Below are 22,775 nucleotides of genomic sequence, written 5' to 3'. Positions count from 1 at the left end.
AAAATGTTCAACCCAGCACAGGGCAGCAGTAGTTTAAGGCAGCAGGCTGGGGTTGGGGGCGGGCACCAGGAGGTGGCGGGAGGAGGTGGGGTAGGGATTGAGGTGGATTCCCAGAATTTGCACACATCTTTTACTCCTCCCATTTTCAGAACCTGCTTCCCAGTTATCTGCTTGATCTCTGCTTCAGCCAGGAGGTCTCAGGGGAGGCAGGAAGGTGAGATGAGGCAGGGAGATGCTATTTTTATTAATATGAGCGTAAGGAAACCCACACATGGCACTGGGATGGGAGCTGGTAGAAGTTTCACTTGAACAGCACAAGGAAAAGCCACAGTAGTTACCTGAATTATGTGTAACAACTGTTGATAGCCTGACAATAAATACTGTTTTGTGGTTACATAGCACTTTCCTGACACAGATCTCAATCTGCTTTGCAGAGAGAATCAGCACTATTTTCCCTATCCTGCAGATAACAAAACTGAGGCACAGAAAGGTATGAAGTCATGTTAGGCAGTGGCACATCTGGAAAAGAAGCCTGTGGTATTTCCCACAGACAATGAAAGTATGACTCTTCCTTAACCTTCAACCCAAAGAGTCCATCTGAATGACTTTGGTCAAAGCTTCCTTGCTGGGGAACTAATGTTGTCAGTATCTGCTTTATGCGATATGCCTACAAAACTGGTGACAGGCTCTCTTTTCTGCTTTGGCCTTTAACCCAAATAAATTATTTCATGTATGTGCTTCTGCTTCCTATCTGTATTACAGCATTAATAGCTTTAAATGTATGTCCTGCACCCAACCTTTAGGCTGTGGCTTCTCCAGAGAAATCCTCATTTGTGTCTGTACAGTATCATCTGTGATGAGACAATGTTGAATGAAGCTTTTGACTTCAATACATCATGTTGACGGATCCAGCCACATACTACTATAAGAAAACCTGAGCATCTAAGATGCCAAAAATCAAATTTATGGGACACTTATGTGAATCTGAAGCACTGTTCATGGGAGAGCCAGCTTTCCAGTAACTACTGATGACCAGTGAGTTAGCTGCCACACGGCCAAAAGTCCTTTCCAATGGATGGCCAATGGTAGAAGTTTGTCCTTCCAAATCTGGCATTAATTCTCTTGCTCACTTCAAAGAGTCATGTGCAGAATCTGCTGCTGTTGTCCTTACTGACACAAATAGGACATGACTCCACCTTTCACATGGTTAGCCCTGTTTCCTAAAGAGTGAAAACAAATACAACTGACTAAAAGTCTAGCCGCTCTTGTGTTTTCTATTGTTTCATTAGTGCTGTTAACACATTAATCTCCTTGCCACTGCTGCTCACATATTGAGCTTGCTTTGCTGCTTCACTGGCTGCAGGTCATGACATGGGACCCAGAGAGTCCTGAAGGTGGCTGTGCACTGCCAGGATTCCCTTAGATAACAATATAGCATGAGTATGTCACTTGTATGAACTTTGTATACTAACTGGCCAAGTTCCAAACACAGATGTAGACTCAAGAGTGCAACCAGGCACGTAATGTTCATGATATGACAGGCAAACCACATAACACAATCCAAATACCCTTCATCCTTTAACAGATTAAAAAGTACACCCTTCCCTTTTGTCACTAACAGCAGTATGTACAGGCTTGAAACAATCTCAGAAGAATATCTGGTAACAGAATAGGGAAAAAATTCGTCTTATGTTCCTAGGCAGGAATTTCAGGAGTCAGAAAAGATGATAACATTAAACACTGGCAGTAATATCTTAGTTAATCTTGATATTAAATGCCTAACATTTTACAATTAAAACATGAAAATGGCTGTAACCAAAGAATTTCAATGTATTAAGTAGAGTTTAACTGTTTTAGACAATTAGCTAGTTGAGTAGGTAAAACAAAAAGATCATTATGCCTGCAAATAGGTTAGGAACTGGAAAACTGAATTTTCAGTGAGATACTTGTGCTACACAAAATTGTCACTATGTAGATCTACATGCATGAAGGAATTGATAAATTTTGAATAAAGCCAAAACATTGCTTTACTGTACAAAATACCTGTACACTGCATTTATAAGTGTTGCATAGTTGTATTTCTGGTTGCAACCACTTGTACTTCTCAGCAGAACATGTCAATATTTAAACCTCAGGAAATTTTTGTTTTCTTTACTGACTATATGATCATGAGTTAGCCTTGAATAAGTAATCCCTTCCTATATTTGCTTCCTTTTCTTCAGAAGTTTTACCTTGCATGACTTAGAAATAAATTGTTCCTACTTTTCATTAAGTTGGAAAACCAGGTATTCTTAGTGGAATGGCTATGTAGTATTTTTCCTTCCTTACATATAATTTTGACTTGAATCGCCCTGGCTGCAAAATAGCTGACCCATTTACCAAACAAATGTGCTAGAGACCTAGTTGTACCCTGAGATGAGTCCAACGTAATTTGACTGCATTGATTTTCTGAGCAGCTTTTTCCTTCCAGTAAGTCTATTTGCTAATTTGGTAACAAATGAGGAACAACTCATGTAGCACAGGTGAAGAGTTCTCAAGTCAGTTTACTTTTTTCTTTCAACTTATTTTTGAGCAGATAGCAAAGAGGAATAATTATTTGTTTAAAAAGGGCTTTCTCCAACTCAATTTTAGTTAGCATTTTTGTCAAACAGCCACTGGGAGACTATCCAACACTTTCCCGTTATTCATAGTAAATATTCCCTCAGAAATGCAAATCAGAAATATGCTTGTGTTTGTTTAGTTCCTGAGTATTAGTTCCAGAGTATTCTCATGTCTGTCTTGGAAAAATAAGTGTTCTTTAAATTATGACTCATATTTACATGCCTTAACAATCTAACTTGAAAACTCAGTTGCAACATTTCAGAAATGGTTTAGTGATCCATTTTAACATCTCCCATGGGATTTTATTATTGTTTCAACTGAAAGTGTTTGCTTTTTTTTTTCTCCACAGATGCTCCAGAATTTGATTTTCTTATTTAAAAATAAATACCAAAAGTAAATGTTGAAAAAATCCCAATAGCAAATATTGAAAAAATTGTCTGCTTTGCAGTCTATCACTAATATGCACCACCCTGCTTGTACAACTAATAAGCTATACAGATTAGTGGGCAAAATTCCCTTTGCTAGGTCAGTCAATGAGTGAGTGATAATTAGGAACAGAGACAACAAAAAAGCAGTCTAGTGTTGAAGTTATGTTGCTGGTGTGCTAAACAATCAACTGCAGGAAAGTTAAAATGAAAAAAAAAAGTTTTGTAACTCATCTTTCTCTTTCTCTTTCAACATTAAAAACTTGGGCAAAAGTGAAATCACAACATTCTTGTCAATTGGCCAAAATAGTTCATTCTGTGCAACAGATTTCCTTCTCACCCCTCCTGAAGTGAAATGCCTGGAGGATTTATGAGTCAGCAAAAATCAGTTGCTCTGTGTGGGAGATGCTTTAATTTCTTTTTCACCTGTAACACCAGTACAGATATTATCTACACCTCTATTTAAATACAGGCTGGAAATACTTCATTCTTTGAAAACTCAGGAAAAAATAAGAAACTTATGTATTTCATCTCAGCCACAGGCTGCAATTTTGGAAAGAATTCATGGGATACTCTGCTGCATGCAAACCATGAATGCAGAAGAGATGCCTTCACTCACATTACAGTGTATTCATACATAACTATGGGATACTATAGTTTCTTAAACCTAAGCATGGATTTTACACTGATGCATGACTGCTGAAAGTCATCTAGTTTGCTGCACCTAATCATTCAAGTACTTCTGAAAATACCTCATGTCCACAAGCCAGATGTTTGATGGTCTGGATGAGCTATTATCTTACATTTTAAAAATCATACAGTGTTTTTGTTTACTGCCTGCTTACTTTCATACATTAAAAATTTTATTTATATTTCATCCAAATCTTAAGGAACTAAGAAAGAACATATCTCTAAACACAATAGAAATAGGATATAAAAGAATAAAATTAATATAGTTCAGAAGATTACATATTTTGTTGATTTGTCACAGCTGAAGTTTTTCTGAGTCCCAGAGCATAGGATGTTAAACTTCAACACACTAAACATCTACTAAAATACTATAAAGCCCCAAAACATGTGTTGTGATGAGTTAAACATTATTATTGAGCTTTGAGTTGTTTGTGCCTTAAATAGGAGTATTAGATGCAACATGGCAAATTCTCTCCCTTTACTTATTTACAGAGATCATTTTCAACTGTCGGTTCACTTAGAAAAGGCTGGCTTTCAGACTGTCTGCAAAAGAGAGATTGCAATGTATACTTTACCTTGAGAGCAAGAGCAGTGAACTCCATTTGTTAAACAGAGATACACTAATTTGTGGGAATGAGATAAGTGATAAATTCAAATATTTGCTGAATATTTTGTAATTAGCTGAGAGGACAGACCCTCAATAAACAGAGCCTATTCACTGAACTGAAATGCTTGACCATACCTGCTGTTGGTTTGGACAGGAACTTATTTACAGTAACATTAATGGAAATAAGCAAAACTGTAATATATTTCACAGTGTTTAAATGCCATCTTAGAAAATTTGCAAATTTCAGGCCAGTAAAATCCTGGCATGTGAAATACATTTCTTGTACCTTTTTTAAGCAATCAGAGGAAGCCTGACTGTCAGAAAAATCCTAGAGAAATTATGCACAATGTATTTGCTTTGGAAAAATGTACTCTGTGTTGTCTTCCCTGATTTCCAGGATTATCTCAAAACACTATTAATTCAGGATGATATTAGTAGAAGAATGAATTTCACTTTCTGTAACACATCATGTGTGCTCCATGCCTGTGCACAAATCTGTTTATAGGGAGGGAAGCACAGGCCTGTGTTTGAAACATCAATGCCACTAGCATAATAAAAGTAAATTGAAGTACTTACAGTCACTAAAGGAAACTGGATCTTGGACTGACCTACATTTGACCCTTGAACAATACTCTTTGCTGTTTTGCATTTTTCCTACTCTGAAGCCTTTTTTTCTCCAGTATGAAAATTTAAGCCATAATTGATGAGATTCATGAGAAAAATTCAGAATCTGGCTTAACTCTCAAAAGCTGCACATTAAACAATGGATTCCTACTATGTGACAGAATTACAACATCTATTATTATTGACCTATGTCCCCTATGTAGGCCACAAATATAGTCAAGTGTTTTAGTAGTACTTCCGAGTATGAATTTCACATAGGCTTGTCATTGACTTTTTCTGGGTTTCATCAATAACCACACAGTGCCACCTAATGTCCTCAACGCGCAATAAATCGTTTCTAAAATCTCTTAAATCACCTGAAGCCCACAATCTCAAGACTTGATTGTGACAGAACGTGGTTTTCTGAGCCTACCTGGTAAAGAGCCTCTAAATAATTTGCCTCTATTTTCATCAATACAACCCTAACCTAACAGATGAAATGATAGCGTCTGAGCTAATTATTAGTGATCAAAATTGAATGATGATGATAATGATGAAAACACACAGTCTTTAAGAAAATAATTTGTCTAATCAAATGGCAGGAATAGAGGAACTGTATAAATTACTTTTGCCAATAAAATGGATTATTTTGTCGGAGCCTCAATCTTCTTATCGGCAAGTCTAAATTGCATAAGAAACAAACTGATGGGGGAACCAACAGAATACAGGCTTTGACCCCTCCATTTCTTCAGTGCACCATTGTAAATTATGGAAAAAATCCTAAACCCTTTTCTTGTGTTTTTGGTAGATCAACTAAGAAGTGTTGGCACAGTTTAAGCCACAACAAATAGTTCTATCTCAGCTGAAATGACGACAGTTGTGTACTAGTATTTTATACATGTTAGATACTAATTTTCTCACACACATGTAAACATCATTTTCAAACTTTCTAAAATTGCATTTAAGGCTCCCTAAGGCCTTAAAATGGTTTTTGACAAAGCAAGACCCAGCTCTTCACAGATCAAATGGCAGTTGCTGTCAAACCAGGCTACAAAAATATTTGAAAGTTAAAAGAATAAAGCACCCTCTAGATTCCGAAACTGTTCTACCAGTGAACACAGGTGCGTGTGAATATTTATATCTTAATATAGATAAAATGCATTTGTTCACCCAGGGCGAAATAGTCACGTTTGCCTCTCGGCATAGTGCAGACGGTACAGGGGATGCTGGGAGTAGATGATACTTGGTGGGGCAACGGATGGTTTTCCCGGCGAAGCGGGTGCGGCTGGCGGTGAAACACAGCCACCTACTGGCCTCTGCTCCGCACTGTTTATGTCGCCTTGGCTTCTCGTTTCCAGAAACTCAGTATTGCAGCACGAAATCTTGGCCCAACCCATTTCAGAAAGGAGCTTCACTTATATTCATGGGTTATAAATGATGATGTTCATTCGTGTTTGGCATTTATTTTGGCTATGTTTAAGCACAGAAGTGAACGAGGACTGCAGCATGTTGGTTATGGACCCTCAGCCAAGGTAAACAGCATTTTATTTTCACTACTGGATTTGAGACCATTTGAAGACTTGATAAGGATTAGCCATGTTTCCTCCTATGTTACAGTAAGTTGTATCTTCAATATACATTGCAATGTATCCTGATGTGTATAGTAACACACATGGAAACCACTTAAAATTAAACTACAGAAAGCATTTGTCTTTATGGCTACACTGATAGCTGTGTATTTTTTTACCAGACAGTGCTCTTTCTGCTTCTTGCTTCAAAGTTTATTTTAAGGAGCTACAACAAACACATGTTTAGGACAAAGCTATCTGCAGTCAGCTATGTATACATAACACATCTTTGTGTTGTTTTTTTTCCCCACTGTGATTTATTTGGATGTTTACTAGTTTAGAGGGACTCAAAACCTGCAAGCTTTCAACATAATAATTAAATGCTTCAAAAATTTGCTAACCAAAAGTTAGGTCCTCTCTATGTGTAGGGAACCATCTTTTCTCTGTTACCTCCTTGGTTCTGCCTGTTTAATAAATTAGGACAGTAATTGTTCATCACTTCTTAGGCACTGAGAAGATTAGAAGGGTGCTTTATGTCCTTCCTACAATAGGAAAACACTGCATCTAAGAACCAAACTCTAAAACCACATCATGACTATTTTCTCTCTTCTCTCAACTGCATTATTTCTAACTGCAATTAGAAATCAGTCTAACTGGACACTTTGACAACAATTTTCAGAAACACTTGTTCATGTATTTTCAACATGGTTACTTTTTATATCAGTAAAACCACCTGTTGTCATCATGTACTTAGTCCTGTCAATGTCGCACTGAACATTGTGTTTTTCAGCATTCCTGTGAAGACCCCCATTTTTATCGTTTCATTTGCAAGAGACGATTCAAAACCACTTAGTATCGAAGTGTATGTGTTAAGGGAGGCCTGGCAGCTATTACATTAGAATAGCATGCAAGAGCAATTCAGTCATAGCCCTTGTTATACCAGATGAATTATGTGGATTTTCTGTAGAAAGGGAGTCACTGTGAAGTACCTTTATGTCATCAGCCCTTTGTGGAGATAGAGTCATAGAATAGTTTGGGTTGGAAGTGACCTTCAAATGTCATCTGTTTGATACCCTTGCAATGAGCACGGACATCTTCAATTAGATCAGCTTGCTCAGAACTTCAGCCAGTCTGGCCTTGAGTGTCTCCAGGGGTGGCGCATCCACCACCTCTCTGGGCAACCTGTGCCAGTGTTTTACCACCCTCTGTGTAAAACTATTTCTTCCTCACATCCAACCTGAATCTCCCCATTTTTTTAGTTTAAAACCATTACCCCTCATCCTATTGCAACAAGCCCTGCTAAAAAGTCTCTCTCCATAACAAGCCTTTCCTCATAATATATAGTGTATCCAAAGACAGCCCTCCAATGCAGACCACAGGACTGTGAAATTGTTCCTCCCCAAATACTGTGGAATTTGCTGCCTTGGTGACATTCACCTCACATCCACTCACTAGAAATGCAGTCTGGGACCTGCAAAACCCTTCCTGTCAAAACTGAGATGTGTACTCCCACAGAAAGCCTTATTTTTTAATAAACACATCTTTTATTTACGGGAGAAGGAGACAGCTTCATTAAAATTTCATACCCAGACTGACATGCCTTTGACATTACTACATGACATTACTACAGCCTTAAATGGGGTTTCCACTTTATGGTTAACCCCACGCTCTACACTGGAGCTCCAGAAGCTGGGTTGGCCCTTGCCAACACTGAGCTCCTCCATGATGTAGCAGCCCCAAACCTGCCTGCCATGGGTCCATGTTTGGCGTGGGACAGAATAAAACCAAAAGCCAGATGCCCCGTTTAGGCACATCCTGCCCGGAGCCATTAGAGCCGTTCAGCATCGGCCGGCCCGAGCAGACACTTCCCAACTCCTGTCATTCTCCCCACCAACATCGGGTTTATAAACCTCTTCCCCTCCTTTTCCCCAATCACCCCATCTGTCCCCTGTGCGACCCCAGCAACCCATCAGGCCGCTCCCGCGGGCCGTGCCGGGCCGCCGGGGCTGCGCCGCTCTGCCGCTCTGCGGGGCGGGCCTGGGCCTCAGCCAGGGGCGGTGCCGCCCAACCCGGAGCTCGCTCGGCCGCCACCACCATGGGTTGTACCGCGCTGCTGGGGCTCAGGGGACCGCGGCTGTTGAGGGCCGTCGCCCGCCCGCCCCGCTGGAGCAGGCGGCACAGCACCGACTGCGAGCCCCCGGCGGGAGCCGCGGTGCGCATCGGCTGCGCTTCGGGCTTCTGGGGAGACACGGCGATCGCAGGTAGGCACAGGCACGGCGCCGGGGAGGCAGCTGCCTGCGAGGAATGCGGGGAGAGCCGGCTGGGCAGTGGGGGCTGTCGGTGGGACACGGAGGCCTGGCGAGGCCCGCGGCAGGGCGGGCGGCGACTGCTAGCGCCGCACACAGCCCCGTTGCGTAAGCGGCCCAGCCGGGGCTGCCGCTGCACGCCCGGGAGGGACGGGCTGCCCGCATGGCAGCCGCCGAGAGCAGGGGTGGGCGGGGTCGGTGCGCCCCGCCTTAGCGCTGCCCCGCGGCCGGGCCGGGGTACCGCGATGCTCACGGCCGGTTCTTCCTGCCCCGCCAGTGCCGCAGCTGCTATACGGAGGGAAGCTGGATTTCCTCGTCTTCGATTATCTGTCCGAGATTACCCTGTCGTTGCTGGCGGCTGCCAAAGCCCGGTCTCCCGTAAGTAGCCGCGACTCAGCCCCGGAATGCCCGGTTTAGCTCAGGCAAGGGGCCGGGCTGGGTGGGGTGAAGCTTCACGGTGATGCGAGGGCTCCCGTGCCTCCGAGATCGTCTCCGATCCGGATGGTACTCCGGGTCTGCTTAGGACATGCCAGGTTATTGGGACGCGTTTGCTTTTGCGTACTTGTTACTTAAGTGTATTCGTTTCATAGAATCATACAATGGTTTGGGTTGGAAGGGACCTTAAACATAATCTAGGTCCAAGCCCCCTGCTTGAGGGCACCTGCTGCTAGACCAGGTTGCTCAGAGCTCCATAGAATTTGGCCTTTATTTTTACATATTCAGTTTCATCTAGTAGAAGTGTTCACATCCTTTTCCATAGCATTATCCAAACATCTTGAGAACTAGTTGTTCTTCCCTCTCTTCCCTTTTCTCTTAACCAAGGAAGGGGGTTGGGTTGGCTTAACCATAACCGATGGTTACAGCTTTTAATTATTTCAGGTTTTAGGTTACACTCCAGATTTTGTCTCTGCTGCCATGGCTCCCTATATAAAAGATATTCACAGGAAAGGTATGCTACTCTTCACATAAGTTTGTATGTTAATTCAATTCACTTGTTTAGATGAGTTTTGTGTGGTTTCTGTTACTATAAACAGATGGTTTTTACCCCAGTGTTTTGTTGTCCTCTAGGAATAATACTTTAAGCATCAGCTAAACGCTATCATAATAGATATGAAGTGCAGTCTGATGGCAATGTTTAAATTCGATTAATTTGAAATGCTTGTTATCAGTATGTACATACATCTCCATATATTTCTTATTGTAGCTTTAATTTGTGAATGGAAGATCACTTTGCAGGTCTTTGTTAAAACATCAGGGCTAGACATTTTCAATGTAGTGTAAAAGTTTTTGAGCCTTCCCATATAATTGTAGAGCATCATATATTTTCTGATTACTTTTTCCTTTGTTTACATTAGTATGACTACACAGCTTTCTGAGCTTGAGAGGAGAAAGGGAATCACTTCTAAGTACCCAGTACCTTGCTAACACAGTCTGGAGTTTATAAGAGATGGATACATATTTCTGCTAAAATGCAGTTGTTTGAAGAGCATGGGTTCTTGAATGATTGATGTCAAATACTGTTTCTGTAGGGGTTGTTTTGATATGTCTGCCTCATCATGTATGTGTTTGTGATCACTTTCTCCTTCCATGTACAAAGGAAAGGTGGGAAATATCTGTAACAATTACTTTTCTGTAAACTATTCTGCATTGACTTACTCTGATCCTTTGACAGATTGAGGTACATATGTTAACATGATTTTAGTACTCCATTAGGTGTCTGATACCTTAATTGTATTCCAGAATGCTTTTTAAAGTTTTTTAAATGTGATTGTTGATGCTGCTGAACTTGATTTTTCTTTTTTGTGTAGGTGTTCGTGTCATCAGTAACGCTGGTGGAGTTAATCCGCTTGCTTGTGCAGCTGCCCTTCAGGAGGTGGCAAAGAAAGCAGATGTTGATTTGAAAATAGCTGTTGTTGCTGGAGATGACCTAATGAGTGAGGTATTGTACTTTGTCTTAAGGCTTAGTAGCACTGTGCAAACTAGATTATATAGCTTGAAGGTGGCATTTACTGGCCTATAGGAACTTCTTTTGTATATCTTTATGCAGTAGCCTTCTACCATTAAAGGCACTTAAAAGTTATTACTTCATTTTATTTTATTTATGCATGAAAACAGTTCTTGGCACATCTATGTTTAGTGTGTGTATGTGGTGAATTTTATGACTGGGTCTGCTCTTTATCTTTTTTAACCAAACTGAATGTGATCTAAGGGATGCTTACTCTTCAGGAAAAGCTAGGGTGTTACTGTTTCTGCCTAAACTAAATAATCCTGACTGTTAAAGTCTCTTGGACTTAAATGTGATGTAGTTACCATATATTCAAATATTCATCTCTTCTAGCTGTTTTTAGTAATTTACAGGCATTTCCTGATGTCATTTTGTTTACAGGTAGTAATTTCTATTTCCAAGTAATTAGTTTATGGCTGGTAAGGTAATATTAAGTGAGAGTTTTGAAATTCTAACATTAAAAAAAAGAAACCAAACAAACAAAACTTGAAAAATATAGTTTTTTTTTTTAATTAAAGGACAATGCTTTATATATAAAGTCTGGTTCTGCAAAAAGCATTGGCCATACCTGAAAAGATATTGTGAAAACAGTTTATACATTGATAATGGTTAAGAGGGGAGAGGTTTGCGCTGTGGCTATATCTCTGCTTTTAACTTGGAAAATTATTTATCCGTGTAGGCTCTGTTCCTCCTTGCATGCTATTGAATGTGGAAGATGGTCAAGTAAGATTCTTTATTTGCAAATTATGTGCAGTGCTTGGACTTCCTTTCAAGGAACTTCTGTCCTACTGAAATCGCTTTATCATTCACAGTCCAGAATTTTATTACTGGTATGACAGTGAAATAGTAATTATTTGAGCTTGGCACAGACATTTCTGATCTGAGATGGATTTTTCTATTGTCAGTACATAACTTACAGGAATAAAAAGAGACAGCGTTTACTGTCCACAGACAACTCCTACTGTTGATACCAGACATCATAAATAAAACTAGGAAATGTTACTTGTGCTTTGGAGGGTTTCATTAGAATATCAAATTAATTCAACATGGATTTTTTTTTTTCTGCACTATAGTTTCCCCTTGTAGCTAGCATTAGATACTGAGTCTATGCAGTCATTGGTGCCTGGATCCACACTGGTTTCCCAAGCTACTAGTACATGGTCAAAAATGCCTGCCTCCCCTACCTACCTACCTCTCTGGAAACACAATGTATTCCAGGTGTGATCTGGACCTGCAGAATTAGCCTTGTTTTCTGGCCATGCCACCACTGCTGTTATGGCAGACAAATTTCTATTTTCAGGGTTTGATTTATTCAGTTCTACAGCAATTAAAGATAGTTTTGAAGCCCAGGTAATATACCAGTTAATTTTAATTGATCATCTGTGAATAAAATAGGATTCTTTAAAGACTCATTTACTTTTCTGTGTGCTGGAAAACTGTGGTTAAAAGTGTGTCTCTGGCTTTTAGCCATTCAGCTGATTCATGTTGTTGCTAATTTTAATGATTATGTGTTGCTCAGAGTTGCTATGAAGTAGACCTGTTGTCTGATACTAATAAAAGGCTTGGAGCAGATAACTACAAAATGCTCATTGATGTGGTGTTCTGTTTGTTTTCTGACAGAAGGAGAACCTGAAAGGAGCTGGTATCACTGATATAGAGAGTGGCAAACAATTTCCAGAGAGCATTCATAGCATGAATGCGTATCTTGGGTGAGTTATTTCACAAGTCGCTTTTATTATGGAAGAATACTTTTTACACGTTGACTGCAACCACCTAGTATGTGAGGTTCACCTCTACGTTATTCAGGCAACCAGAAAAAAAAATTGCTTGTAACTTGTAAATAAACTTTTCAGAACCCAGTAAGGTTCTAAATTAAAAGAACTGAGAAATGGGGCAATCATAGTATCATAGAATACCGGTTTGGAAGGGACCTCAGGGATTACCTGGTCCATTCTTTCTAGGCAAAGCATGACCTAAACTAGGTGTCCCAGCACCCTGTCCAGCTGAATCTTGAAAGCATCTGCCTCGGGAATCCACCACTTCCATGGGGAGATTATTCCAATGGCTAATTGTTCTCATTGTGGAAATTCTTCCTCTTGTGCCCAGTCAGAATATCCCTAGCAGTAACCTGTTCCCATTGTAATTGTATTTTACATGTGACTACTTGTAAAAAGGGAGTCTCTGTCTTCTTTGTAGTCAGTCTTGAAATACTGGGACATGGCAGTAGGGCCTCTCATGAGCTGCCTTTTCTCTAAGCTGAGCAAACCCAGCTGTCTCAACCACTGCTTGTGCAGCAGGCTTTCCAGTCCTTTCATAGTCTTTGTAGTTTTCTCTGGACCTTCTTCAGCCTGTCCATATTTTTTTTTAGTACAACAGGGACTAAAACTGAACACTGTATTATAGATGTGGCCTGACAAGTTCGAAATGGGATGATGACTTCTTTGTCTTTGCTGGTGATGCCCTACTTGACAGTGGTCAGGTGTTCCCAAAAGGCAGCATCTCTCCCAGCTGATGATCTTGATGATCCTGGTTTTGCATCCTCCATGTCATATATATAATGCCTCCTGTTTTTCTGTTCAGAGTTTTTCTAGAGTCTGCACACAGTCCCTCCTCTTTTAATGTTCATGTAAAAACTGTCATGCTCTTTTTTCATATTATCATTGCATTTTTAAAACGTATCACTGGTACATAACAGGGTATGACTGTACCTAAAACAGTGTATATTTTCCTTTGTAAAATAAAACCTTTTAGTAGACAAGTCTTTTTAAATCCTTCTTTAGCGTTTTCAATTGTAGCTGGATTTTCTGTTTGTTAAATTTTGACTTGCAACGTTTGCAGATCATGGGTAACAACATGAAATCAAAGAAATAATGTTGAAGATTTGTAATGGTGAGAAAATGTTCATTCCGATTCCAGTGGTTTATGATTTATTACAGACTAAAAAAGCAATGCAAATCGAAGCAGAGAGGACAAAAGCAGGCTAGTATGAGGATGAGCAATTTTAAAAATCCATTACCTCTGCTTCACTAACAGATTCTAGAACAGTGGACTTGTGGTCTTGGTTTTCTAATAAAAGCAATATTTCTTTATGGTTCCAGTGGTTTATGATTTATTACAGTGGTTTATGATTTATTACAGACTAAAAAAGCAATGCAAATCGAAGCAGAGAGGACAAAAGCAGGCTAGTATGAGGATGAGCAATTTTAAAAATCCATTACCTCTGCTTCACTAACAGATTCTAGAACAGTGGACTTGTGGTCTTGGTTTTCTAATAAAAGCAATATTTCTTTATGGGCCCCTTAATCACAGTTGCACTGACACATAACGCTATTACTGGCCCTTTAAGTGGGTTGTTTCTGAAGTTTCTTTTTTTATAGCACCAGCAGTGGATGCTTATTTGTAAAACAAATGATTTATATATAGGCACCTGTAAAACAAGTCAACATCAGAGTGACTTGAGTAAAATCTGTAAGTTCTGTAGGTAGTTCACTTTTCATTCCCTGAATCTGGTGATGTGTGCAGTTTGATTCTTGATTCAAGTGTGTAAACTCCCAGTGAAATTTTTCAGATGGGTATCAGTCCTGAAGGGTTTCTTTTGTCTCTCCTGATCTGGGCTGTTAGGAGTTCTGTGGACTAAGCTCACATGCATTTTTAACAATAAGAACCAAACAGCTGTATTTACTCCTTTCTAAAGGTAGTTATGCAATTTTTCTGTCAGTGTGCTGTATGTATGCAGAAACCCCATTTGGTTTGTTTTACCTATGGGGGTTACTTAACGCTGTGCCCAGAGATATAAATTGTTTCTGTATGCTGTATATTTGCTTGTTGTTTTCGCTAGTAGCCTTTGGTTCAGGTAGTATTGGAAAAACAAATCCAAAAGGGAACCACAGTACTTAATGTTTACATTACTAAGAGCTTCTGTGTCTTCTATATTACCCCTTGTCAAAAACAGGGCTATGTCTATAGAAACTGTGGAAAAACATTGTGCTTGGTTTTGTTCTTTGAGGCACGTGGTTTATGTGGTTTCTGTCTTCAAGCTGCCTATTTGATGAAGAATAGAAGGATCCATCAGGTATCATGGGTTTAGAAGCCAGGAGCCTTGCACTCTGGTCAAAGCTTGCTCACCAAAGTATATAAACTTGAGCAGTTCACCTGTGTGAATATTTTCAAGCCTGACAAATTTTGACTGTGCTGACTCCTACCTGAAGAATCTGGAAAATCTGTGATTGGAGTTTCTTCAGAAGTAATGATTGCAGAGTGATATTCTTTGAAGTTGGTTGATACTGCAAGTTCTAAAAACACTTATGGAATTTCATCTGGAGGGTTTAAAATTGGAGGGGAAAGTCACCAACCTTTCTCTGTGAAGAATATTGTGGGTTTTTGGGTTTTTTTTAATATACTCATCTACAAATGAAGTAAGAGTAACGAATCTCTGAAAAAAACTTAGTATTTTCTCTTACTGATGATAAAAGTGCCTCTCTATGCACTGTGTTCAGGACATTTTCTGTGAGCATTAAGTGTTTCAGTTATGCCATTTAGGTACCTGTATTTGATAAGGTGTTCTGATACTTGCTTTTTAAAATAATCTTGGTGTATATACAAAATGACTTAATAGATTTTACTGATTTCACACCGTTTTTTTTAAGTGATTTTTATCCTGTGTATGGCAGGAAACTGTTTTTTTTTTAATAATAATTTTAAAAAATGAAGTCTTTGCTGTTGTGTTTTGTCATCTTTAGAGCACGGCCAATAAGCAGGGCTCTTGACCTTGGAGCTGATATTGTTGTGACAGGTAGATGTGTCGACAGTGGGATTGTATTAGGACCACTCATTCATTCTGTAAGTACAAGTTAATTCCCATATAAGGAACTTAATTGAATGAATATTCAGTAATCATTGTCAGCCGGTTTTTGTCCCTTATTAAAATGTAGATATTAAAAATAGTAAGCACCTTAATTATTTTTTTCCTTACATGAATGAAAAGTTGACGGTTTTCACTTATAAACTTATAGCAGGAATATTTATCAACTTGACTATCATGAAGCTGGATTTGGTGAAGCTAAGAATCTTGCCATGTTTCGCTAGCATTTCTCTCCTTAACTTTCCCTCTTTCAAATTTAATGTGCAAGGTTAAGAAAAACTATGTTCTTCTTTACCACAAGGTGGCGTTAGTAGAGCTCACTTTGGTTTTTTTGGGGAGGCACATCAGGTGGTCTAAAAACACTGGTCTCTTTTTAATGGGTAAGCAGTATTATTTTAAGTAGTTGGATTTCAGTGCAACATTTGTAAAATTCTTTGAATTTCATTAAATTATACAAGCAGGATATGTGGTTTTCTGAAGTACTTTAAATAGGTTAAGCATTTCTGTGAATGACCACATGCTGTGAAATATGCAGGCTTTCTTTTGGTTCGCATTAAGAAAAAAAGAGGGTATACATTAGTGTCTGGTTACAAACATCCTTTCTAAAACTTCATACTCTCCTGATTTCATCCATGTCCAACACTGCCCAATCTAGAATTAAACTTTCCCATTTGTAATTGCCATTGTGTGTGGTTATTTTATTCCTAGCTATTCACATTCTTAAAATATCTGTCAGTGTGTTTTATCTACTCCAGAGTAGCCTTATCTAATTTACTGAAAGGTTTTAGGGAGTCTTCTGCTATAGTCTAAATAAGAAACAATGAATATATTGCATTGCTTGAACTTGGGGAAAATAATTTCTAGTTAAACAGAAAACATATTTCCAGTTATTGAGGATGATTGGTAGTACTCCAGGAATTGTTAATCTTCAAAAACTGAAAATCCATGCTGGTCTGTTTACATGACACAAAATAGATACCAGACTTTTAAAATTCTGGGTCATGCAAATTTTTAATAATATTTAATAATATTTCACTCCCAGTTTTTTGAAAGAATGTGTGACTATGAGAATTTGTGTATTAATAAGAAGAAAACTGAAATACGTCAGAGCTCTTTTACAAACTTACTGTATGGCAACTCAAATCCACTTACAGCCTCTGTCAGTTATTGTTCTTTAGATTTTTGCAGTTAAGTAAAAACATATCCAATGCATTGTCACTCAAAGCAGTGAACATACTATATGCAGTTTTCTGTACTGTATGAAATGTTTCTATATTTAACTGGTTTGTATTTTTCTTCTAGTTTGGCTGGAATAGGGATGAATTTGACTTGCTAGCTGCGGGAAGGTAAATAATATAAGAAGAAATGGGTAAATTTATATTTCATAGCATAATGTCGGGATAAAAAAAACTTTCTTAATCAGTGATTTTGCATGTTTTTATTGAAATAATTTATTTAAATGTTTTTGTTAGATTTTTGGGTTCTTTTATAAGGCTTGTTTAATACTGTTGCTTGGAATTGAAATGATAGAAGCTCCATTTTGGAATCAACTTAAAATACAAAATGAGGAAAGGAGTGAATGATTTTATTAAACAGTATAACTTTCTCTTCCTCTCCGTTTTGTGTCAAGAGGTGAAACCTTACAATGTAGATCAGTGATTCCCAGCTTTTTCTGGTTGCTGTTGATAGTTGAGATGGTAGCAGGTCTTATCCTCAAAGATACGTAGCAAGAGATTCAGTCAGAGGTCAGCATCATTGTATGATTTTGCAGAAGCGCAGTGTCAGTACTCCATTTGCAAACCCTAGATGTAAACCCTAAGGTTAGGAATCTGGTGCAAAAAGCATTCTGTCACCTAATTTAATATTCTGCGTAATCTGAGTGTGATGAAGTCTGTAAAAATGAGTGACTGCATAAGTACCTCAGTACACCTAGTAATAATATGATTGGATCTCCTTTTGCATGAGAATAAGTGAAACTTTGTCTCCACTGAATTGGGGATGATAGATAAGGATTTTCCCTCTAGAGTCTGTTGAGTGTTTGTGGACTTTCACAATCAGAGATTTGAAAATCATAGTACACAACCATAGTACATTCTGTCCTTCACATTTGAAGTGAGATCTTTTATCTCTTGATTTTAAAAATGGGCTGTGCATATTTAGATAAGCTTGTGTTTGTATTTCCCTGGAAGTTAATTTGATTCTTCATGTAGAAGTTATTCAACTCTTCTTACACTCATCTTTCAGAGCCCCTTGTTATTACTGCTATATTTTTAAAGCTGGATTTGTGAAACTTGATTTTACAGAATACTGAGTTATTTGAATGTCATTTTCCCAGCCTTGCAGGTCATCTCATTGAATGTGGTGCTCAATGTACAGGTGGAATATTCACTGATTGGCATGCAGTACCAGACTGGTATGTAATTGTGACATCAGCATGTATGTCTGTAGGGGACCAAAGATGAGGTTTCCTGCTATATGTCTTGTAATAACTGCTTCTACTTTATTCTTTTCGAGGAAGCAATATGGGCCTCTTGATATTTTTCCATCTTAATGTTACTCTTCTGTGGTCTGTTCTCCCTGTTGCAGTTTCCCTTTCTGGCCAACTGGGGGCTTGCTTTGTTAACTTAAGCAGGTGATTTGAGAAAAATGTTATCCCTTTGATTTTTTTTAATTGTTTTTTTCCTTTATCATCTGCTCTTTTGAAAGATTTGTTATTGCCTTTTATGTGTTATTGTAATGCGACAGACAATATGCATCAGTCATCAGCTAGATCACTTGTGTACTGTTCAGTCACAAATTTTATGTAATTTGCTTTGGTAGAGATGAGTGTATACCACAGTCCTCTCTTGCTGTATGATGTAGCTCAACACATCTGTGGAGATCACAGGTCCTTTCAAAAAGTTCTGTATCTTGTGTTCAGTCTTACTGAATTGGATTTTCACACAGGTAGGTCCTTCTGCCTGCTAAGGCAGGACTTAATGTAGCCTTGTTTTGACCAACTTGTTTTTAAGAGTAGTTTAAAAACAGGGAATATGTTTTAGATAGGATGAGTCATTCTGGCTACAGTTTATCCCTGTTGTCCTTGGGATGAGAGAGAAGAATCTTGTCCTGTGCCATGTCACTTAAAAGGCAGTGCTGCTTTTACATGACTGAAGATAGTGCTGAAGAGCAGTGGGAGAAATGCAGGAGAGAAGTGTGGTTTTAATCCTGTGTGTTCTTGTTTCTAATGTCACTCTGGGATGAAGGCCACTGGGAGCAACCTGTAGTATAGGGGGATGAACCAGCAGGACACTGGGCCCTTCAATCTGAAGAGCTGCTCTCCTGTGTAGTTCCGTAGGGCTGCCAAGACTTTTTTCTTCTCCTTGTAGTGACTGTCTCATATTGAGTGTGATCCTGAAAGGTGCATTCTGCTCTTCTGAGTTCCTGAACACTGCTGATGTATAGGTGAAAGCTCAGACCATTTCTTTTCACCTATTATCAGGCTACTAGCCCTGAGCAAACTGGACTTACTGTTGTATATAGTAGGAAGTCAAATGAGAAAGTTGAGAGTAACAAGACAGTGTTCAGTTTGGAAATCTGTAAGTGCTAATTTTATTCTTATTTATTTCCTGATGACTTAACTATGCTGTATTATCCAAAAGACCTTGCTTTATAAAAGAATGAAAGGAAGAAACAGAATCTTGGAAAATGCTACTTTTTATATTAAAATGCTTGATAGTTCTTTCTGTTTAAGGACTTTTCTTTGAGAAATGGCAGTCTGGTTTGGGGAAAAAAAAGGAAGTTTGAGTTTATTAAGCTACGAGCTACTGGTATAGCTCATAAAAATTAGGGTATACCTAATTTTACAGAGAAGTGTACATACCTTGGATATGCTTAGCTAATACCTGTGTGGGTATATGTAAAGATCGTTTAACTGTATCTAAAATCATAGTAGTCTTGTGGCTTAGAGCTGACTGGTCCTGGCTTGTATTGCTGCTAAACAATATAGAAGGTCAGCACCTAATATACGGTTCTGTTACCTTGTCCCCATTGCATCCTTCTGAACTATGCATGATTGTAACTGTGCTAATATAACAGTAATTTATTTACTTTCAGGTTGTCTGCTAAAGAATTAATCATGGTGCTTTAAAGCTAGTGGGTTTGTTTGCAAATTCAGTAAGTCTTAAGCATTTAGTTGATGAAATCCTTGAAATAAAAGCATGTTGTGTGTCAGCCTGTGTGATAAACTCCTGAATCTAGTCAAAACCAAACTAACATGTGAGCTTTAATTTTATATTTGTAGAGGCAGAGTAGATGACTGATTAAAGTGGACTTGTAGTCCAGCACATCCATTTAGGAAGGAGGGAGGGGAGGAGATCTGTTAGAGCTTCACTGTTCTCCTCCCTCCACCCCAATAAATAATGGTTTACTATATTTAGGCCCAAATGCATGAAGAGGAAATATGAAAGCTTTTGGTCTGTACTAAAACACATTTTCCATCTGATAGCTTAATAGTAACCTGTTGCCTCCTTAAGTTAAAGAAACTTGATGGCATGGGTTTTTTTTGTTATTAGACAATCTAAATCTTTTTTCAATGAATGCACTGTGTAATAATGCATAATAATAATGCAGTAATTTGTAGTCTTAATGACCAAAACATGCACTACTTGCTGCCACCAGCATCAGTTGTATTGGCAATAGGTCAGGAGAGCTCTGACAGTTTGCAGCAGTTACTTCAGTATGCTGTGTTAATGATTTACTCCCTCATTTAGGAAAAGCTATGTTTTTAGCAGTCTCCTGAAAGTAAGTGTACGTAGTTTAGATATCAATAAATCATAGTGTCTGTGATACATAATGTCAATTCCAGATCAGCCCAACAAAGACATTAAATGTGGGGGAAGAAGCAAAGTCAAAACTCTGTAGTCGTTAGAGTGCCTTTCAAATATAAATTTCCCACTGCTGTGTGTTCATGCAGCCAAGACTACTTACCATTCAGCTCTGCAAATGTTTTCTGGACCTTTACGCTAGAGCTTAAGAGAACCTTTCACAGTACTTACGCTGTTCTCTGGTGGCTAAACACAAGAGGTCAGTCTGTCTTTTTTGGAGACGGTAGGTTTGGTTATGATTGGACTCAGGTCATATTTTGACTCTCTTTGTATTTTACTTCTCCCCAAGAACAGTAGTGTAAATTGCTGTTCTGTGTTTGGCTGCTGAAAAAGGTGTAAGTGTACTGTAAAGAAGGACTGATGGGTATGAGTTCTTTTAACTTTAAACAAAAAAGGAAGAATTTATCCAATTTTAGGCTTATAAACCTTAACTGTCTATTGTTTATGTATAAGCAAAAATAATCAGCTGTATAAACAAGAGCACTTTAAGTAAAGCTAGGCAAATCAGAGTCAGAGCTCAAATATAATGTCCTTAGGAGTATTGAGGCACTGGATTAGACCCACTTTATTCATCCACTACAGTTTTTTTTAGTTTTGTGTGAGTTTGTTTGTTTGTTTAATTAATTTTCTTGAAATGTTTGATGCATACCACTTCTGGGAACTTAATTCCACTGCAAAAAGGTGCTTTAAGCCTCAGTAATGTTCATGTGGGTATATTGTGGGTATATTGTGGCCATTGAATGATTAGCTCTTAAAACCTCTTTCCTTTTGTCTTGTTAAAGTAAGCTTTTAATGTAAAACAAGTGAAGTATATGTTCCAACTTGTGACTCTCCAAGTTACTTTAGTTAATAGAAGCCAAACATAATTGGTTTCTGTCTGCTGACCTGAGGTACTGGAATTTTTTAATTGTGCTGGCAGTATCTCCTTAATGTATTTGACTTAAAGGCAGGGATCTTGAAGCTGTAAGGTTTTGTCTAGTTTGCATGAAAATGGTCAGACAGAGGGGCTAGATGCTGTTTACTTTTCCAGTGAGAAGAGTGCTGCTTGACTTGCCTCTTGTGTGAATTCTTTCCTGTTTAGCAGAGAAAATGCAATAAACTATTAATTCACAGTTTATAGAAGACTAGTGTGCATTCTTAAATGACTGATTTAAAATAAATGTTATCAAAAAAGCACTTACTCCTGTTATTTGTGTAGTAATGTGTGTCAGCATATGGCCAGAAGAAGTGATAATACATCACTGTTCCCTATTTACTGTCTAGTGTGCAGGACTCCATCGGGAATTCATGTAATGTGCAGAAATGAACTGTGATACCAGACCTATATTGATAAAGCGCAGCTCTGTTTTTAGTTTCATTTAATCCAAGACATTGCTGTCTCTTACTATTATTTAGTGCCAGTGGGTGATTAGTACATTGTTTTGTTTTGTTTTGAAATGCAGGAGAGAATAAACTAATGCTGATCAGTAGAGTAATCATTTTGAGGAGATGATAAACACTGACATTTTGCCCTAAGCCAAGAGCGTGCAATGGTTGAGACTGCATAATCCTCTGGCCTGGGATGACCAAAAGGGTAAGTCAATAGTTGTAGTTTCTTAAGGGCTGGATCCAGATTGCTTAATTTGGGCCTTGAACAGAATCCAGCATGTGAGTCCCAATCAGCAATGTGGAATGCCTTTTTCTGTGTAATGCCATCTATTCCAGGCAGTTGAAAACATCAGGCACCCAGTCTGGTTGGCCTGAAATTGCCTGGGCCTTAAGTGTTTACATACAATGCATACTCTGAAATGCCCTAGTCAGAGGAGATAAGTGATGCAATAATTTTTTGCCTGAATTGGAATTGCAGCAGAAGTTAGGAAGCATGTTGGTACCTACATGGAAAGAGATGCCTTTATCTTACCTGTAAGTTTGTTCTGATCGTGCCTGACACATGTTAGCAGTTTTGAATTGGTTGTAAAAACGCTGCTAAAGTGGTAGCAGTTTCTGCTTTTTACTTAATGGCATAGTGGTTAAGATACATGCCCAGGGAGTTGAGAAGGTCAACTTAGAGCTGTCCTCAGCATGACATTCATTGAGTCATATCCCAGGAAACAGCATTAATTGTAAAGCTAAAAGGTCATACCACAGCTTAGTTGGACTCCGGTTCACTCCCATGTCATGTGTATTGCTGTGGCTTTTTTGTTTTGCTTTTTTTTCTTGCAGGATCTTCCCCTGCAAGTTAATGTACTACACTAGCTGTCCCAT

At 38.7% G+C, this 22,775-nt stretch overlaps 1 protein-coding gene across 1 annotated transcript in view; it reads left to right on the top strand.

Annotated features, from left to right (window-relative positions):
• Window positions 1-8,589: 8,589 nt before the first annotated feature.
• Window positions 8,590-22,775, top strand: part of LOC115946490 (uncharacterized) — a 64,043-nt gene continuing 49,857 nt past the window's right edge. Inside the window, exons 1-8 of the mRNA XM_031048830.2 lie at window positions 8,590-8,755; window positions 9,078-9,178; window positions 9,680-9,749; window positions 10,609-10,739; window positions 12,426-12,514; window positions 15,545-15,644; window positions 16,969-17,012; window positions 18,002-18,079. Coding sequence (XP_030904690.2) covers window positions 8,590-8,755; window positions 9,078-9,178; window positions 9,680-9,749; window positions 10,609-10,739; window positions 12,426-12,514; window positions 15,545-15,644; window positions 16,969-17,012; window positions 18,002-18,079 — 779 coding nt within the window. The remainder of the gene's footprint in view (window positions 8,756-9,077; window positions 9,179-9,679; window positions 9,750-10,608; window positions 10,740-12,425; window positions 12,515-15,544; window positions 15,645-16,968; window positions 17,013-18,001; window positions 18,080-22,775) is intronic.

This window comes from Melopsittacus undulatus, chromosome 7, assembly GCF_012275295.1.
Source record: "Melopsittacus undulatus isolate bMelUnd1 chromosome 7, bMelUnd1.mat.Z, whole genome shotgun sequence".
NCBI classification, from domain to species: domain Eukaryota; kingdom Metazoa; phylum Chordata; class Aves; order Psittaciformes; family Psittaculidae; genus Melopsittacus; species Melopsittacus undulatus.
This window is presented reverse-complemented; position numbering and strand designations above follow the sequence as displayed.